Genomic DNA, 21,479 nt, shown 5'->3' with positions numbered 1-21,479 from the left:
TTTTTCCTTGACACCAAAGTCAAATGCTGAGTATCATCATTGTTTAAATTGTTGTGTTTAAAATGCACTATGTACCTCTACAAGAGTTCAGGGTTTAAGTGGCTGAAAATGATATAAACTGACATGCTAGTCATTGAAAAATGAACTTTGTATATTTCAGGTCGCATAAAGTTTAGAAAGTCAGTAAGTGTGGGCAGTGCAGAGGGTGTAGTAATGGAGGAGGGAGGTACTGTTAATGGTATAGATCCATCCAACCTTCATGTAACGCTTGCTGAAGTGGAAGAAATTATTATTGCAGAAGAAATTAATTTCACCAGCCCACTGCATGTGAGTATGATATTCATTTCTTTGGAGGTCTTCTCAAATTGTTTGAGGTAGTTATTTCAGTCTACTAGAAAAGAAATAATGGCTTGTTTTAGCATTGTATGTATATTAACCAAAATAATAAATGCTTTAGAATATGAATATACCGGGGTTGACGTGCTGCCAGTAGATGAACCAGGGCTTTTGACGTGTCTGGGGTAAACCATGGAAAGGTCTGTAGGCCTAGATGTAGATAGGGAGCTGTAGTTTTGGTGCATTACACAAGACAGCTAGAGACTGAGTGTGAACAAATGTGGCCTTTATGTCTGTTTTCCTGGTGCTACCTTGCTGAAGCAGGAGGTAGTGATGCTGTTTCCTGTGGGGCAGGGTGTTTTGCTAGGAATGGATGAATTCAAGCATGAATATGTACATGTGTATATATGTGTCTATATATGAACATAGACACATGTATGCATATGTGCATGTATGGGCATTTATGTTTGCGTATATAAGTGGATGAGCTGTTCATTTGCTTCCTGGTGCTACCTCACTGATGCAGGAAATGGCGATCAAGTATAATGAAATATAGATAATTCATTTTTGCTTTTGTTATTACCACCATACCACTTTTCATAAGTGTTTTTCCTTACTTGAACTGCCAATTTTGTATGTACATACAAGTGTTGCATTGTTCATTTGTATGTGCTGGCTGCTTTGCCTTCTAATTAAAGTTTCTTGTTGGAGATTTCCAGCTTGTTTGTTTTACTAGATGTCATGTTCCAGTTTACCCAGGTTTTGCTTATTTCTAAAACATAAATTTAGTATAATTATGTGAAAAAAAAAAAGAAATTTACTTTGCAACCCCAAGATATCTGGCGATGTAACGGCAGTAAACATAAACAACCTGGTGTTGGAGGAATTGGGTGACCGCTACTGGTGAAGATTGGCTTATCAAGACATTACCATCCCTGTCCAGTTGCAGAGTGCTGTATTTGAGTGAGTATATTTTTTTTTTTTTTTTTTTTTTTTTTTTTTTTATACTTTGCCGCTGTCTCCCGCGTTTGCGAGGTAGCGCAAGGAAACAGACGAAAGAAATGGCCCAACCCCCCCCATACACATGTACATACGTCCACACACGCAAATATACATACCTACACAGCTTTCCATGGTTTACCCCAGACGCTTCACATGCCTTGATTCAATCCACTGACAGCACGTCAACCCCTGTATACCACATCGCTCCAATTCACTCTATTCCTTGCCCTCCTTTCACCCTCCTGCATGTTCAGGCCCCGATCACACAAAATCTTTTTCACTCCATCTTTCCACCTCCAATTTGGTCTCCCTCTTCTCCTCGTTCCCTCCACCTCCGACACATATATCCTCTTGGTCAATCTTTCCTCACTCATTCTCTCCATGTGCCCAAACCATTTCAAAACACCCTCTTCTGCTCTCTCAACCACGCTCTTTTTATTTCCACACATCTCTCTTATCCTTACGTTACTTACTCGATCAAACCACCTCACACCACACATTGTCCTCAAACATCTCATTTCCAGCACATCCACCCTCCTGCGCACAACTCTATCCATAGCCCACGCCTCGCAACCGTACAACATTGTTGGAACCACTATTCCTTCAAACATACCCATTTTTGCTTTCCGAGATAATGTTCTCGACTTCCACACATTCTTCAAGGCTCCCAGGATTTTCGCCCCCTCCCCCACCCTATGATCCACTTCCACTTCCATGGTTCCATCCGCTGCCAGATCCACTCCCAGATATCTAAAACACTTTACTTCCTCCAGTTTTTCTCCATTCAAACTTACCTCCCAATTAACTTGTCCCTCAACCCTACTGTACCTAATAACCATGCTCTTATTCACATTTACCCTGCTTTCTTTCACACACTTTACCAAACTCAGTCACCAGCTTTTGCAGTTTCTCACATGAATCAGCCACCAGCGCTGTATGTATATATGTATGTATATATATGGGCATTTATGTATATATATGTGTATATGAGTAGATGGGCCATTCTTCGTCTGTTTCCTGGCGCTACCTTGCTGATGCGGGAAACAGCAATTATATCTTTATAGAATGTATATATATGACCAGGAATGTATATATATGACCAGGTTAAACCCGGTGACTGAATTTCTCTTCTATCAGATTTTTTCGGTTCATTGCTCCAAACACTTTCCTTCTTGAATGTTCAAGCCCTTGTACCTGAAACCCTTATACTATCCATGCTTATATCCTTTCCTTAGTCTCCCTATCCCTTTGTCCCTCCACTTCTGACACTGATCTAAATTTTTTTTCATATCTTCATGTTAGTTATAGCACACCCTGGTCAGCTTTGATTGCACATGCTACCACTTCTTTTAACACTCCTATCCATTCACCATATTAGGACTACTGTATAAATATAGCCTTCTTATCCCAAGCTGGCAGTCTCATCTTTCACATGATCCTTAATGAATGTAGGACCATTGCTCTCTCACTCCAGCCCCATGGTTTTATGTTGCCATATCCTCTGCCAGTTACCTGAAGCCCTTCTCTTTCTCTAGGTCCTCTACATCCTGAAACTCAAACCATTCTGTCTAATCCTCACATTTTCTTGAATTTCCTCTGTCTTGAATGTCACAAGTTAGAGATGTTTTTGGAATCTGCCACCAGAGCTGTATCATCTGCATAAAGCGGCTAGTTTATCTCCCATGCCATTTTAACCCCAAGCATATTGTAGTCCTTCCCTCTACCCAGAGACCTTCCCTCACCACCTTCATCTATCTTTCTACCTATATCTCTTAAGCCTATTCCTTCCTGAAGCTCCCTGTTCATGAGTTGAGTATTCATGTATAGAGAAATCTCATGTTTAATGCAGACCCACTTTTTCTTGGAAGCATTCCACCTCCTCCCTCTCCACTTGAACACATGTCTTAACTTGCCAGGTAAAATCCTCCTCATTCTGTTGTGTAACATTAGTTTACCCCATATATTCATAGCACATTGCCTCTTAACCTAAAGTGCCAAATGCTATCCACTCGGGTATATGACAATCTAGGCAAATGCCTTGGCACATCATGAAGCCACACTTTCTTCCCAATCTGATGTTTTGTGCATGGCCTCCACTCCAACTTGCATTACCAGGTATACCAAACAGACTTGTACCTTTGTAATTTGAGCATTCACTTTTGTTCAGATTTTTCTATATGAGGAAACTGTGCATGCATTTTACCCTTCCTGAGGCACCTCAATTTGGGTCCCACAAACTTTGAATATTTTGAGAAAGTAGTAAGCATCACTGTCACCCCCTTGCTAGAGAAACCCCGTCTACTACTTGTGCAGGATTTCCATTACTTTCTCTTTTCATAATACAATTTACTAGGACTCTTTTAACCCACATGCCCCTTGTCTCAAACATGCCACTGCTGCTACCCTATCATCAAACATTCAGCAGTCCAGCATACTCGAAACAACACTTTTTCACTTTGTTTGCTTATCTGTATCTCCATTTGCTCATTTTACTGTTGCTTCCATTTGTTCTCTTGCTTTCATCACTATGATACTCATTTGAAAAATTTCTTTATCTAAATTCATGATTTCTTTTGCTCCTTAATTCGGCACATTAACCTTTCTCTTAACATCTTGTTGCTTGCGGTTTTACACTTCCTGGTCTTGCACACCTTTCCTGCAGATGATATCCATATGCTTCTTTCACTTGCATCTTCACTCCATCCCAATTTTCATATATCCACATCCCACCTTTTGCATACCAAACATGTGACCTGCACAGGTAAGCAGTGCTTCCCTGAAAGCCCTCCACTCCTCTTTCACCCCTTGTTTCATATACTTGCCCTTTGTTGCTCTTGATTCAGTTTCTCGTTATTTCTGTAAGCAGGCTTTCTTTCAAGCTGAATCTCCCTCACCACTTCTCTCACGTCATTTCATTTTTCCTTGACACCAAAGTCAAATGCTGAGTATCATCATTGTTTAAATTGTTGTGTTTAAAATGCACTATGTACCTCTACAAGAGTTCAGGGTTTAAGTGGCTGAAAATGATATAAACTGACATGCTAGTCATTGAAAAATGAACTTTGTATATTTCAGGTCGTATAAAGTTTAGAAAGTCAGTAAGTGTGGGCAGTGCAGAGGGTGTAGTAATGGAGGAGGGAGGTACTGTTAATGGTATCCAACCTTCATGTAACGCTTGCTGAAGTGGAAGAAATTATTATTGCAGAAGAAATTAATTTCACAAGCCCACTGCATGTGAGTATGATATTCATTTCTTTGGAGGTCTTCTCAAATTGTTTGAGGTAGTTATTTCAGTCTACTAGAAAAGAAATAATGGCTTGTTTTAGCATTGTATGTATATTAACCAAAATAATAAATGCTTTAGAATATGAATATACCGGGGTTGACATGCTGCCAGTAGATGAACCAGGGCTTTTGACGTGTCTGGGGTAAACCATGGAAAGGTCTGTAGGCCTAGATGTAGATAGGGAGCTGTAGTTTTGGTGCATTACACAAGACAGCTAGAGACTGAGTGTGAACGAATGTGGCCTTTATGTCTGTTTTCCTGGTGCTACCTTGCTGAAGCAGGAGGTAGTGATGCTGTTTCCTAAGGGGCAGGGTGTTTTGCTAGGAATGGATGAATTCAAGCATGAATATGTACATGTGTATATATGTGTCTATATATGAACATAGACACATGTATGCATATGTGCATGTATGGGCATTTATGTTTGCGTATATAAGTGGATGAGCTGTTCATTTGCTTCCTGGTGCTACCTCACTGATGCAGGAAATGGCGATCAAGTATAATGAAATATAGATAATTCATTTTTGCTTTTGTTATTACCACCATACCACTTTTCATAAGTGTTTTTCCTTACTTGAACTGCCAATTTTGTATGTACATACAAGTGTTGCATTGTTCATTTGTATGTGCTGGCTGCTTTGCCTTCTAATTAAAGTTTCTTGTTGGAGATTTCCAGCTTGTTTGTTTTACAAGATGTCATGTTCCAGTTTACCCAGGTTTTGCTTATTTCTAAAACATAAATTTAGTATAATTATGTGTGAAAAAAAAGAAATTTACTTTGCAACCCCAAGATATCTGGCGATGTAACGGCAGTAAACATAAACAACCTGGTGTTGGAGGAATTGGGTGACCGCTACTGGTGAAGATTGGCTTATCAAGACATTACCATCCCTGTCCAGTTGCAGAGTGCTGTATTTGAGTGAGTATATTTATTTATTTATTTTGCTTTGTCGCTGTCTCCCGCGTTAGCGAGGTAGCGCAAGGAAACAGACGAAAGAATGGCCCAACCCGCCCACATACACATGTATATACATACATGTCCACCCATGCACAATATACATACCTATATATCTCAATGTACACATATATATACACACACAGACATATACATATATACACATGTACATAATTCATACTGTCTGCCTTTATTTGTTCCCATCGCCACCTCGCCACACATGGAATAACAACCCCCTCCCCCCTCATGTGTGCGAGGTAGCGCTAGGAAAAACACCAAAGGCCCCATTCGTTCACACTCAGTCTCTAGCTGTCATGTAATAATGCACCGAAACCACAGCTCCCTTTCCACATCCAGGCCCCACACACTTTGCATGGTTTACCCCAGACGCTTCACATGCCCTGGTTCAATCCATTGACAGCACGTCGACCCCGGTATACCACATTGTTCCAATTCACTCTATTCCTTGCACACCTTTCACCCTCCTGCATGTTCAGGCCCCGATCACTCAAAATCTTTTTCACTCCATCTTTCCACCTCCAATTTGGTCTCCCACTTCTCCTCGTTCCCTCCACCTCTGACACACATATCCTCTTGGTCAATCTTTCCCCACTCATTCTCTCCATGTGACCAAACCATTTCAAAACACCCTCTTCTGCTCTCTCAACCACACTTTTTATTTCCACACATCTCTCTCACCCTTACATTACTTACTCGATCAAACCACCTCACACCACATATTGTCCTCAAACATCTCATTTCCAGCACATCCACCCTCCTGCGCACAACTCTATCCATAGCCCACGCCTTGCAACCATACAACATTGTTGGAACCACTATTCCTTCAAACATACCCATTTTTACTTTCCGAGATAATGTTCTTGACTTCCAAACATTCTTCAAGGCTCCCAGAATTTTCGCCCCCTCCCCCACCCTATGATTCACTTCCGCTTCCATGGTTCCATCCGCTGCTAGATCCACTCCCAGATATCTAAAACACTTCACTTCCTCCAGCTTTTCTCCATTCAAACTTACCTCCCAATTGACTTGACCCTCAACCCTACTGTACCTAATATATTACCTTGCTCTTATTCACATTTACTCTTAACTTTCTTCTTTCACACACTTTACCAAACTCAGTCACCAGCTTCTGCAGTTTCTTACCTGAATCAGCCACCAGCGCTGTATCATCAGCGAACAACAACTGACTCACTTCCCAAGCTCTCTCATCCACAACAGACTGCATACTTGCCCCCTCTTTCCAAAACTCTTGCATTCACCTCCCTAACAACCCCATCCATAAACAAATTAAACAACCATGGAGACATCACACACCCCTGCCGCAAACCTACATTCACTGAGAACCAATCTCTTTCCTCTCTTCCTACACGAACACATGTCTTACATCCTCGATAAAAACTTTTCACTGCTTCTAACAACTTGCCTCCCACACCATATATTCTTAATACCTTCCACAGAGCATCTCTATCAACTCTATCATATGCCTTCTCCAGATCCATAAATGCTACATACAAATCCATTTGCTTTTCTAAGTATTTCTCGCATACATTCTTCAAAGCAAACACCTGATCCACACATCCTCTACCACTTCTGAAACCACACTGCTCTTCCCCAATCTGATGCTCTGTACATGCCTTCACCCTCTCAATCAATACCCTCCCATATAATTTACCAGGAATACTCAACAAACTTATACCTCTGTAATTTGAGCACTCACTCTTATCCCCTTTGCCTTTGTACACTGGCACTATGCAAGCATTCCGCCAATCCTCAGGCACCTCACCATGAGTCATACATACATTAAATAACCTTACCAACCAGTCAACAATACAGTCACCCCCTTTTTTAATAAATTCCACTGCAATGCCATCCAAACCTGCTGCTTTGCCGGCTTTCATCTTCCGTAAAGCTTGTACTACCTCTTCTCTATTTACCAAATCATTTTCCCTAACCCTCTCACTTTGCACACCACCTCGACCAAGACACCCCACATCTGCCACTCTATCTTCAAACACATTCAACAAACCTTCAAAATACTCACTCCATCTCCTTCTCACATCACCACTACTTGTTATCACCTCCCCATTTGCCCCCTTCACTGAAGTTCCCATTTGCTCCCTTGTCTTACGTACTTTATTTACCTCCTTCCAGAACATCTTTTTATTCTCCCTAAAATTTAATGATACTCTCTCACCCCAACTCTCATTTGCCCTCTTTTTCACCTCTTGCACCTTTCTCTTGACCTCCTGCCTCTTTCTTTTATACCTCTCCCACTCATTTGCATTTTTTCTCTGCAAAAATCGTTCAAATGCCTCTCTCTTCTCTTTCACTAATAATCTTACTTCTTCATCCCACCACTCACTACCTTTTCTAATCAACCCACCTCCCACGCTTCTCATGCCACAAGCATCTTTTGTGCAAGCCATCACTGCTTCCCTAAATACATCCCATTCCTCCCCCACTCCCCTTACCTCCTTTGTTCTCACCTTTTTCCATTCTGTACTCAGTCTCTCCTGGTACTTCCTCATACAAGTCTCCTTCCCAAGCTCACTTACTCTCACCACTCTCTTCACCCCAACATTCTCTCTTCTTTTCTGAAAACCCCCACAAATCTTCACCTTTGCTTCCACAAGATAATGATCAGACATCCCTCCAGTTGCACCTCTCAGGACATTAACATCCAAAAGTCTCTCTTTCGTGCGTTTATCAATTAACACGTAATCTAATAACGCTCTCTGGCCATCTCCCCTACTTACATACGTATACTTATGTATATCTCGCTTTTTAAACCAGGTATTCCCAATCACCAGTCCTTTTTTAGCACTTAAATCTACAAGCTCTTAACCATTTCCATTTACAACACTGAACACCCAATGTATACCAATTATTCCCTCAACTGCTACATTACTCACCTTTGCATTCAAATCACCCATCACTATAACGCGGTCTCGTGCATCAAAACCACTAACACACTCATTCAGCTGCTCCCAAAACACTTGCCTCTCATGATCTTTCTTCTCATGCCCAGGTGCATATGCATCAATAATCACCCATCTCTCTCCATCAACTTTCAGTTTTACCCATATCAATCGAGAATTTACTTTTTTACATTCTATCACATACTCCCACAACTCCTGATTCGAGTAGTGCTACTCCTTCCCTTGCTCTTGTCCTCTCACTAACCCCTGACTTCACTCCCAAGACATTTCCAAACCACTCTTCCCCTTTACCCTTTAGCTTCGTTTCACTCAGAGCCAAAACATCCAGGTTCCTTTCCTCAAACATACTACCTATCTCTCCTTTTTTCTCATCTTGGTTACATCCAGACACATTTAGACACCCTAATCTGAGCCTTCGAGGAGGATGAGCACTCCTCGTGTGACTCCTTCTTCTGTTTCCCCTTTTAGAAAGTTAAAATACAAGGAGTGAGTATAATAACAGTAAATAAAGTCTGTACTCGAGTATTTTGTTTTCCATTTCTTGAATACTGTCATACAATCTCTTGAATTTATGTATGCTGTCTATTAAAGTGGATAGGTATATGTGCCATGTTGTGTCCATATTTGATACTTACTTTTGGGGTTCATCTTGAGAGGAAGGATAAATTTTTTTGTAGGAATATTATGTACGTTCTCTATAACAGTATTTTTATTTGCAGAGGCCCAGTGGTGGGAGAGACATTGAATGGCTATCCATTGAGTGAATACCTTCATAAGACTGGCCAGGCGAGTGTTTTTGGTAACAACATATTTAAGGTGAGTTATGAAATAAAACAGATTTGCTATGAAATTAACATGAGAAATGGAAATATTTACTGCCTTATTGAAAAAAGGGTGTAATGATAAATTGAGATTCCTTCATTCCATGTGAACTAGTGCTTCAGGTTATGGACACACGTGTTATGAGATGTTATTTTTATTTATTTTCCTTTAAGTCAGATGCTTGGAAATGTATGAGGAATTTGTGTTTTGTAGATATCTCCCATGAACAAAATTTTAATGTCTTATAAAAGTATTGATGGTTGAGTAGAAATAAAGCTGATACTTGGACACTCTCTAAGTTTCAGAAGTTAACACTTTATTTGATATATTAGTTTATCTATATTTTGGGCTATATTTTATAACATTATACTCTTCATTGTTAGGGTCAAGTGTATGTGCAAGGAGACCTTATAATGGGAGAGGGTTTCCTAGATGACAGTGTGGATATTTCATCAGTGCAAGAGAATATAGTTACTCTGGATGGCTACCAAACCATCACTGGACTGATCGTGAGTAATTCATTAGCTTTACCTATCGTGCTTATTAAATGCTGAAAAGTTTGGCATGACATTCAAAGACTGTATCACGGGAAAAGATTCTTGGTTTTTGTCATACATTTCTAACCAGGGATTCCCTTCATTGCAGTGATAGGTATGTTTAAAAATGTAGTAGTCCTAATAATGATGGATTAGTGTCTTAGACCTTGTGAACTTGAGAATGGAAGGTGGATTTGTTGGAATTGAAGGGCATGAGAACACTGTGCCGAGGATTGATCTTGTAAGGAACGATAATGTAAGTGTTATGGTTGTAAAGAGCGGAGTATAAATGAGAGCAAACAAGAGTGTGCTGAAATAGTTAGGATATATGGAGATTATGAGGAAAGGATATGCATGAGATATGGAATTTCCAAACGGGATGGGACACTGAAAAGATGGAACTATAAAGTGAGAGTTCAGAATTACTGGGGCCTAAATGTATTAAGAGGGTCTGAAGTGAGTAAAGGGTAAAGAATTGGAATGGTATAATATACAGGGAGCAACATGTCAGTGGGCTGAATTGGGGTATAAGAGGTGGGGGGAACCATATTAGGATCATTAGGGCTTGTTTGTAGATGGGAGATGGTTTCTATACATTGTACATGATGGTTATAGATTGGATGCAGGTAAATATGGCTTTTCATCTGTTCATGGATCAATCTTGTTAATATAAAAAGTTGCCAACAGAAATATATTTTTTTTTGCACTGGAGGCTTCATTCATATACATAAGTCCACATCAGGGTTGGTCCTTAATGGAAATATAAAGAGGTTAATGCAAGGAAAAAATACAAGGAAAAGTATATGCAAATTTTAGAGGAAGTGAAAAACTTGTCCATTAAAATGTGCAAGCTCTTAGTTATTCACTCTTCCATTCTCTATCTGTCATGCATAATACACTAAATTCCCAGCTGCCTATCCACAAGCAAGCTTACATTGCTTCTTAATAGTACATGCTGCCATATAATACTACTTACTCTGGCAATGGAATTTTTCTAATTTTGTTCCTAAGGAATATGTTCAACTATGACATTTTTCTTTTGTAGCTTATTATGGTTTCCTCTTTGTTTTCAATATTTTCCCTAAACTCGTCCTCAAACATGAGCATTATGATGTGGACAATTACAAAAGTGTATGCAGGACATTATCACCAGTTTCTGTTTCTTTTAGTATTACCACAGTAACTTTTGAACAGTACACGTTAGAATCTAAGGTTTATATTTTCACCATGAGTACCCTGGAGGTAATGAACAAATGAGATTTGGGGGCGCATGGATGAACTTGCATATTACCTAGGATGAATGTATTTTGGAAGGACTAAGTCGAGGTTGTTGAATAATAAAGTTCAAAATAACATATAGGTGAATACAAATACCATGATGTACCTTTTTAGCATATCTTAACTTTTGGTGGGACAGTAGGCATTGCAAGTACCTGTTATTCCTTTGATAACATAATTTTCAATTTCTAAACTGAGTAAACAAGAGATCCTGTACTGACCTGCCCCTCAGACTAGGATGCCCATTTGAAATGTTTGTTCAGGAAATCTGTATTGTACAAGAAAACATCAAAAGATGTTCAACTTCTTCCATATGGATCTAAATGCAAATGTGTGTACAGCTGTTATTGAATTCGAATCACAAGCATCAGAGTTTGTGGTATGGATGGTGAATACTTTCAGGATTTTGGTGGTAAAGTGGGTGTTATTGGAAATTTAGACTTGAAGGGCAGATTGAATGGTCTTGATATTGCCACTGACCTCATGCGACTTGATAAGAATATCCCTCATACAGGTAAGATCCAGTGTTGAAGACTGCTTGTTGATTATAATTGTATGCATATAGTGATATAATGCCATGCAATTCTTTGATCTTTGAGGCTAGTGTAGAATTAAATATATTTTTTTCCCTATTTTAGGGTATTTGACATTTGAAAAAAAAGAAGGTTATGACATCTTTGGATCTGTTAAATTCTGATCTGACTGTGGAATCTCTGAATAGCTTGGGTGTGGAGGCTGCAGTTGATAATCTTGTGTTAGTGGATCAGGATGCCACTAGTACAGAAGGTGTGGGTCTCAGGTTTACTGGAGATGTTCATGGTATGTTGAGTCGATTCTTGAAATTTTAAGGTAGCCTAACCTAGCCTAGCCTAGCCTAGCCTAGCCTAGCCTAACCTAACCTAACCTAACCTAACCTAACCTAACCTAACCTAACCTAATGCTCCTGTCTGTTGCTCCTACCATTTTGCTGAAAGGGTGGGCTACAGCATAGCTCTCACCATAGGAAAATCTCGGGTTTGATGAATGAGTAGCATGAGTAAAATTTTGTGTGTAACAAGGAGAGATTGTATGCTTGTGGACAGAATACCAGCAGTCTACATATGGCTGAGACAGAAAGAAAGACGGCTGTCTGGATCGGAGGAGTGCAGCTTGACAACCACTAAAGTGCTGGCTCAGTATGCAGTTATCACTAATCCTCATGATACCTAGGTGGGTAGGATCAGGAGTATCACTTCTTTATCCCATCTTTCACATGCCATACACATCATTTGTCTATGTAAGTATTTAAACCTTTCAATGCCCTGGTTTTATTTAGCTTATGTGTGTGCCATTTTTTAATTTCTCTAGGTATTGCAGCACAACAAGCCACTTTTCTAAACCCTCTTCCTCTTGCTACTTTATTTTAGACTTTTTTCTTCATTTGTTCATTACAGACTTTCACACATTACTTCACCAAAAAATGGCATTCCATCTGCCACTCCCTTTAACGTACTTGCATATAAGAACCTTTTCTGTGCAAGCCAGTGAATTGCAACAGGCCAATTATGCATGTTAATGCTCAGTCCCTCACATGTATACTCTTGCCCATGTGCAGCTTATTGAATCCAGTATTCCCAATTACCACTCCTCTTTCAGCAACTGTCAAAGCACTCGCTTGGCCTTTTAAATGTAAAGTGGAACTCCCTTAAATGGGTGTCCATGGCAGTAGTCTCTCCATATCTAGGGAACTCCAGTGCCACTTCATAGCCTCTATTGCTTCACCCTTAACAGGCCACGTAGAGGGCTTCTACCTAATGTTCCTTATTATTACTATTACCTAATGCTCCAGCCTAAATGTTCCTACATACTGCTACCATCTGTTGCTTCCGCCAATTTGCCAAAAGTCAAGGCTATTGAATGGTGCTCGGCAGGAAAATCGGTTACGAATAATGATCTATGCGAGTCAAGTGTTGTATATGACAAGGAGAGATGCATGTTTCTGGACAGAATGCCAGTAGTCTACTTGTAGTTGAGGTTTTTAAAAGCTATTTTTTATATAATGGAGTTTATACTATCCTCAGCAAAAGGGGGTAGAACACTTCTCTTAAACCTGTGCTCTAGTGCATCTTGATTCTTCCATGCTTTCACATCACTACAATTGTTTCCATAAACTAACTTTTTTTCATTAGACATTTTACCTAATGGGATTGCAAAAGAGCATTGCAAGTACCTTCTGTGGTTGTAAACAGCCTTGCCCTTGGATATAATGTCTTGTCCATCCTCTGCATTTTCATTCTTCAAAAAGTCATTTAGACTTGGATAACAATATCCTCCCAACTTTCTTTTTTCACTGGCCTGTTATTCATTTAGACTTGGTGGGGTGGCAGTGGCAATGGATGAAGGCAGAAAGTATGAGTATGTACATGTGTATGTATGTATATGTTTATATACATTGAAATGTATAGGTATGTATATGTGGGTGTGTGGGCATTTATGTATATGCATGTGTATGTGGGTGGGTTGGGCCATTCTTTTGTCTGTTTCCTTGTGCTACCTCGCTAACGCGGGAGACAGCGACAAAGTTTAATAAATATATGAAATATTTATTTTTTTTAATCATACTTTGTTGCTGTCTCCCGCATTAGCGAGGTAGTGCAAGGAAACAGACGAGGAAGTCCAACCCACCCTCATACACATATAATACATGAACGCCCATACACGCACATATACATACATGTACATTTCAACATATACATACACAGACGTACATATATGTACATATTCATATATGTACATATATGGAAATGGAGGGAGGAAGAGCAAGAACAAGGACAAGTTGGAAGGATGGAGCGAGATGTAAGAGATGGACATGCAGTCAACAGGCTGGATAAGGGTATGTGAAGCTGTTAGGAGAAACTGTGAAAAGATGAGAGGCTTAACTGTGAATAAGGACAATAAGCAAATGGGGCCATTTTTCCTCTGTTCCTGATGCTGCCTCAGAGTGTGGAGAAATTGTGTACATAAACGATATATATTTTTTCGTATTGTGTACGTCATGTATTCTTCTTAACAGTTTACTGTAGTGGCAGACTATGTGGCAGACCACACCACCTCTGGGATGTTCATGACATCCAACCTTCCAATCAAGGAAAGTTTCTGTACGTTAGCTCAGCTTAAGGTTGCAGACCATCCCCACTTTGAAGACAATGTAAAGTACACAGCAGGAGTCTTGGTAAGTTCTTTTTCTTTGTTCCTAGTAGTGTTAGGGCATACAAATGAAATTCTGAAGTCACAGTCACCAATTTATTTTCATGTGGTAATGAATATCTAAAGCATATTTTAACATACTTTATGACAAAGGATATTAAATTCTTTGCACTTGCCTCTTATTTGGACAAGTATGCCTTTATACTAGTTAAATTGTACAATCAGACTGTAAATTACTTTTAATTCTAAGGTGTCAATATGACAAACTGGAGAAAAATCCTGAAGAAAGCCTTTGCAACTAGTCTCGTATTGCATTCCTCGTATGGGAATGTGTGGAGCCATCAGTGACACTATACCAGTCTCTTGCCATAATGAATGACCACTTAACCCTACTGAGAGGAGAGCAGAGGTTGAATTCAATTTGATATCAACTGCACCCAGGGTAAAAGCAATTTATGCTGTGATTGTACATTGTTTCTTTACTAAAGTTTAGCAAAAACTTGCGTGGATATGGTATTGTCTTGTACTTAAAAAGTCTGTAAACTTGTCATGATGACTTTACCTGTAGTTTACCTAATAATCTGCAAATAGTTTGTTTGGGAAAACAAGGGTACATAAAGTTGCAATCATGGTGCAAATATAGTATCTTGTGTAGGACTTTGCTCCTAATTAGAAAACCTTCCCTTGAGACATGTAGGAATTGCTTAGCCTTTTTGGCCTTAAAAGCTCTCAGCTGGGCAGAGATTAAGTTCATAAAAAAAAGCTTGTTACAAAAAATACTTTAGTTTTGTTCAAGAATGTTGGTTCCATTTATAAAATTTAGTTGCGGATATTTACAATACACATTGTTGCCTACTTACAAACCTATTGACAGTATTGTATTGGTTACTGAAGAATTTTGCCTTATTTTTTCCTAAAACTTTTATATTAAAAAAGATGGCCAAATTCATCATCCATCCTTACTGACCAGAGGTTTTTTGCATTTTACAAAATGATGTAAGGGAATCTGTATGTGCACGAAAGTTGAAAACCATTGCAATATGTGAATACTTAAAAATTCCAATTTTCAGGTATACCAATACAATAAAGTGACGAAGAATTTTGAAATGTTCCAACATTTGACTGCTTATGGAGTGGTTGACCAGGCAGTGCTTCAATGTGGATAACAGCCTTTATTTGCTCCTTGTTTCCAGTGCTGAAGCCAAGTGGTATGTATATGAATATCACCATCCTGAGGTAAGTTGAATGTTCTGGAAAAATAGAAAAATGTCAGTACCAGTAAATTTACCTTAGTCTCTCCTTTAATGAAACTAATTCCTAACTACATGCCCAGGTTCAATCCATTGACAGCACGTCGACCCTGGTATACCAAGTCATTCCACCAATGCCATCCTCCATCAAGCCACCTCACAACACATATTGTCCTCAAACATTTCATTTCCAACACATCCACCCTCCTCCGCACAACTCGACCTACAGCCCACGTCTCGCAACCATATAACATTGTTGGAACCACTTTTCCTTCAAACATACCCATTTTTCCTCTGAGATGCCATCCTCCAGCACTTCCTCACATTGCCCTCTCCCTCCCTCTCTCATTCCTTCACCAAGGTCTCCACCCTCCACCAATGCCACCCTCCCTCCCTCCTTCACCAAGGTGACCACCCTCCACCATTGCTTCACTCCACAAGGGATACGCCTCCAGATTAGGGCCACACTGGGTTATTTTGACACCAGGATCTTATTGAAGTTTGATACACGTAAATCTCCGCCATCTTAGGACGGTATGGTTCAGTGGGTGGAGACTGAACGATGTTGGTGATAGCATTGGAGACACAGTAGGGGTAATGGTGGTAGTGGTGAAGGTCACCAGGGGATTCTCTGATGGGGTTAATTCCAGAACAAAAGTGGAAACATGGTCGAGCATTAAACAGCAGATAAATGCAGCTTTCCCCTGCTTTTCAAGAACTGTGGAACAACAGGTTCAGAAGAGGTATCACAACATTATATCCTCAGGAAAGAATAAGATTGCTACTCATAAGAGGCTCTTCTGTAAAACAGATAAGTAACTTATGAAACTATACCCATTTTGTAAGAGGCTAACAGATAACACTTTCCAGAGTGGAGGACCAGTAGGTTGCTCTTTATGGAGCAAAAATGGAAATAAGACAAGTTTCACAGTCTCAGTGTGAAATAGGATAGGCATAAGCTAAGTTGTATGAAAAAGACTTGCATAGGCTAGGCTAAGTTATTGCCATAAAATGCTTGTGAATTTGTCTTAATTGCTGTATGTATTTTTACAGGTGGTGGTCCACTACATGATAAGCCTCTGCTTGATCCTGTCACATGCAGTAGCAGGTATTCTTGGTGCTGACAGCCCAAGCATCACAGGAATTTCAGCTACGATTCTGTGACTAATGATTCCTGTGAGGATACCACTAGTTTAGCAATTTGTATAATATTTTCTTTGTTCACCAGAAGTAACCATTTGTGGCGCTGAAATTTGTATGTACTTATAATTTCTTCCCATATGACTTGGCTTAAGTCAAGAGGGCTTTTTATAGTATTATAGAAAAGTATTAAAGTTTAGTAAATCAAATGAGGTTACAATTTAGTTCATATTACAGCCAAAGTTTTAAACTTACATTTTACAATTAACTTGATTCCTTTCTCTCCCACAGGCTGCGCACCATGATGATACCTCCACCTCAGTCCTCGCACGAATCCCTGCCTTCAGGTTCAGTGCTGATGCATAGGCGTACGTCTACAGACTTGGGACAATCTATCAAAAAAAATATACCTAAAAATTAGAGAACTGCAAAACAAAAGTGCAATCTACTTGCAGTTAAAATTCCTAACCAATGATTTGTCTATTATTTCTTTGAAACAACTTTATAACACATCTCAGATTCACTTATAATTTGCTGATACTCTTATCTCCAAATCATAGTTTGTGGACAAGTTAATGTATTTCTTTACTGGAAAAAAATGTTTACAGAACTGAATGTTTGATTTCCCTGGTAGAAATAATTTATAACAATCCACAGATTGTTGTGACAAAGGTATGATATGGTTATGAAACATCTTTGGAGTTTGTGTGATGTCTTTTGTCAAATAAGGAATGTATACCGTATAATGATTTATTATACTTAATTGCTGTCTCCCGCATTAGTGAGGTAGCGCAAGGAAAAAGACAAATGAATGGCCCAACCCACCCACACAGACATACATAAATGCCCACACATGCACACATACATACCTATACATTTCAACGTATACATACACAGACATATACATATATACTCATGTACATATTCATACTTGCTGCCTTCATCCACTTTCATCGCCACCCTGCCACACATGAAATAGCACCCCACAATCTCACCATGCGGTAGCATCAGGAAAAGACAACATATGCCACATTCGTTCACACTTGGTCTCTAGCTGTCATGTGTAATGCACCAAAACCACAGCTCCCTTTTCACATCCAGGCCCCACAAAACTTTCCATGGTTTACCCCAGACATTTCACATGCCCTGGTTCAATCCACTGACAGCACATCGACCCCAGTATACCACATCATTCCAATTCACTCTATTCCTTGCACGCCTTTCACCCTCCTGTATGATCAGGCCCAAATCACTCCAAATCTTTTTCACTTCATCCTTCCACCTCCAATTTGGTCTCCCACTTCTTGTTCCCTCCACCAATGACACATATCCTCTTTGCCAATTTTTCCTCGCTCATTCTCTCCATAACTACTAAAGAATTCGACACCTTAAAACCCATCCAAAAAAATATCCCCCCCCCAAAAAAAATGATAGTTAACAAAAATCACCAATCCCTCAAACCTACTGAATGCAATAACCTTGCTTTTATTCATATTTACTCTGCTTTCTTCTTTCACACACTTTACGAAGCTCGGTCACCAACTTCTGCAGTTTCTCACCCGAATAAGCAACCAGCCCTGTATCATCAGCAAACGACAACTGACTTGCTTCCCAAGCCCTCTCATCCACAACAGACTGCATAATTGCCCCTCTCCAAAACTCTTCCATTCTCCTCCCTAACAACCCCATCCATAAACAAATTAAACAACCATGGAGACATCACACACCCCTGCCGCAAACCTACATTCACTGGGAACCAATCACTTTCCTCTCTTCCTACTATTACACATGCCTTATATCCTTGATGAAAACTTTTCATTGCTTCTAACAACTTGCCACCCACACCATATATTCTTAATACCTTCTACAGAGTATCTCTATCAACTCTTATCATATGCCTTCTCCAGATCCATAAATGCTACATACAAATCCCTCTGCTTTTCTAAGTATTTCTCATATACATTCTTCAAAGCAAACACCTGATCCACACATCCTCTACCACTTCTGAAATCTGATGCTCTGTACATTCCTTTACCCTCTCAATCAATACCCTCCCATATAATTTCCCAGGAATACTCGACAAACTTATACCTCTGTAATTTGAACACTTGCCTTTACCGCCTTTGTATAATGGCACTATGCATGCATTCTCCCAATCCGCAGGGTTTTCACCATACATACAATGAATATCCTTACCAACCAGTCAACAACACAGTCACCCCCTTTTCAATAAATTCCACTGCAATACCATCCAATCCTGCCGAATTGCTGGCTTTCAACTCCTACAAAGCTTTAACTACCTCTTCTCTATTCACCAAACCATTCTCCCCGACCCTCTCACTTCGCACACCATCTTGCAAAGCACCCTTTACCTGCGACTCTATCATCAAACACATCCAGCAAACCTTCAAAACTCACTCTTATCTCCTCACTTGCACTACTTGTTGTTACCTCCCCATTTAGCCCCCTTCACTGATGTTCCCATTTGTTCTCTTGTACACTTTATGTACCTCCTTCCAAAACATCTTTTTATCCGCCAACAATGTCCATTCTTCACTAAGTTTTCAGTTAGAAAAAGTGTGCATGATACTGGATCGCTGTTCTGCCATGAAGTGTAAATTAGCAAAGTAGTCTCTGCAACACAAACCTAGAGGTGCATCTCCTGGGTTTAAGTGATTTGAGTGTGCTGCTGCATCCAAATTATATCCAAGAAAAATGTCGAGGTTGCCTTCATCTCGAAGGTGTAAATTCACTTCTTTGCATATACTATGGAGAATAACACACGCCATGATTATATGATAGATTTGTTCTGTCTTGACCCCAAGTCACTTCTCCATGCAAAACGTGCCACCTTCGTTTCAGCTGTCCAATCCCCCTTTCCACAGTACATCTAGTTTTCTTGTGTTCTGTAATACATGAATCTTATTAAGTACAAATCTGAGTTTGGACGTTAGTCCCAGGCTAATCATCTAGCTTGTTTTCTCATAATCTAGAAATCTTTTGCACACTGGGTTAGGTCAATTTTGGATTGTGGAAACACTTAAAAGACATGAAACCTGTTTCTTCTACAGCCTATGTACATATGTAAATAATATTGACATTTTGTCACAAGTAAACATGCAAGAAAACGTTTAACGTTACCCGTTACAAGCTGTCTGAGAACCATCTTCAGGTCTTAGGCAAAGCATCAAAAGCCAACACTTGCAATAGTAATTACTATAACCAATAAGATCTACAGCACCCACACCACCAGGGAAGACCCTAATCTGCATAAATTCTGTTTTGTCTACCATCTGTCTGTGCAATAACCCTACTTACAGTAGATTGTGTTGGTCCACAATGTGATCTTTTCCAGTTGCAATATAACGTAAGGTCATCATCATCACTCAGTTCCAGCATGATACAGAGCCATGTTCCTTGCTGTAGTACTTTCTATTTCCCGCTACATCTCTGATCTTTCTCAATCTGTGACCACCTGTCTTCCCGCACAGTCAAGCTGGTATCTTCTGACATCCATCCCCTCGTACACACCCCCACAACAACGGGGCCTAAAAGTTTTCAGGTGAACAAGTGTTCCTTGTCGTCCCAGCCATGTTTGCCTCACTAAGCAAATTCTTAACTGCTTTTGAGGCTTCTCCATCCCTGAGGCATCAACCAGGAATCTGAAAAAAAAGTAAAAACTTTGATATGTATTATGCAAAATACAAACATGTTTATTATACTTAATCGCAGTCTCCCGTGTTAGCGAGGTAGCGTAAGGAAACAGACGAGAAGTCCAACCCATCCACATACACATAAATGCACCACATATACGTACATATACATTTCAATGTATATATCTGTATAAGAGTGGATGAGCCTTTCTTCGTCTGTTTCCTGGCGCTTCCTCGCTGACGAGGTAAACAGCGATTATAATAATATGAGTGTATATGTAATATAGGTAATGTATACATGTATGTATTCATACTTAAAATAATAAAGTATAGGATATAAACAAAGATCGACAATTATTCAAACCTTTGTATCTCCATTGTTTTAGCAACTTGGACTAGTGAGCAAGGTTGCAAACATGTCCTTTTCACCATCTTCCTATGTCACTGATGTGATGTAATGTAATGTAATAAATATTTGTTTATGGAAGTGTATGTTTCATTTATAGAAATAAGACTCCCTGATAAAAGCCATTATTTTGTCTGACTAAAATCAATATATCAAAAATCAGGATATAAACTAAAAAAAAACGCTTAAAACTGATTATCTAAAAGATCTAAGATCCACACTTAAATAACTTTAAAAGAGCCATTAAATTTAATGATCTGTAATGAAAAAAATAAAAAAAAACATTTTGTTTTGGTCATTTTATAAGAAGTTTACAAAAGCCTATATAAGGTGAGTGGACAGACAGTTACAACCATCCAACCCCTCTGGTGTCTGACCCCAGACTGAGGCTGACCCAGTTCTAAGGGCCTAGGTCAGCAGCTAGATCATGGCACTAAATCAAGGGTCGGCACATAAGGCCCTGAAGTGTACAACCTAAGTTCAACACACTTCACAATACAATTATCAATAAACTCACAAATAACACCAGAGCTACTAAATACATTAATTATCTAAAAGAAAAAAAAATGCCAACCACCACAAATAACTGAGTTAATGATTGAAAGTTAAGTTTTCTTTTAGTGATCTTATGATTCGTTTTCCTTCTTGGCAAGAAAAAGTCTAAGTAAA

The 21,479-nt window shown here is 39.5% G+C and overlaps 2 protein-coding genes across 37 annotated transcripts in view; one reads left to right on the top strand and one right to left on the bottom strand.

The window, feature by feature from the left end:
• LOC139761105 (uncharacterized) overlaps positions 1 to 17,361 on the top strand; it is a 76,012-nt gene extending 58,651 nt beyond the window's left edge. For 12 of the 18 annotated variants that reach the window (XM_071685007.1, XM_071685017.1, XM_071685006.1 and 9 more), the window contains 2 exons: positions 161 to 327; positions 1,172 to 1,299. In XM_071685007.1, the coding sequence (XP_071541108.1) occupies positions 161 to 327; positions 1,172 to 1,243 (239 nt within the window). In that variant the 3' untranslated portion in view covers positions 1,244 to 1,299. Of the gene's footprint in view, positions 1 to 160; positions 328 to 1,171; positions 1,300 to 4,413; positions 4,573 to 5,415; positions 5,544 to 9,258; positions 9,356 to 9,744; positions 14,048 to 14,227; positions 14,387 to 15,431; positions 15,598 to 16,664 lie in introns of those variants that run through there. The other 6 variants (XM_071685010.1, XM_071685009.1, XM_071685025.1 and 3 more) reach the window with 6 other exon arrangements.
• The window catches only part of LOC139761103 (solute carrier family 22 member 7-like), a 124,565-nt gene continuing 117,529 nt past the window's right edge, over positions 14,444 to 21,479 (bottom strand). For all 19 annotated transcript variants that reach the window (XR_011715452.1, XR_011715454.1, XR_011715453.1 and 16 more), the window contains 4 exons: positions 20,070 to 20,413; positions 19,399 to 19,657; positions 17,007 to 17,143; positions 14,444 to 15,611 (listed from right to left, as the gene is read on the bottom strand). The gene's annotated coding sequence lies outside the window, so the exon portion shown is untranslated. The remainder of the gene's footprint in view (positions 15,612 to 17,006; positions 17,144 to 19,398; positions 19,658 to 20,069; positions 20,414 to 21,479) is intronic.

Source organism: Panulirus ornatus, chromosome 39 (genome assembly GCF_036320965.1).
Source record: "Panulirus ornatus isolate Po-2019 chromosome 39, ASM3632096v1, whole genome shotgun sequence".
NCBI classification, from domain to species: Eukaryota; Metazoa; Arthropoda; class Malacostraca; order Decapoda; family Palinuridae; genus Panulirus; species Panulirus ornatus.
Note: the sequence above shows the minus strand (reverse complement) of the source record. Positions and strands in the feature narration are given on the sequence as shown.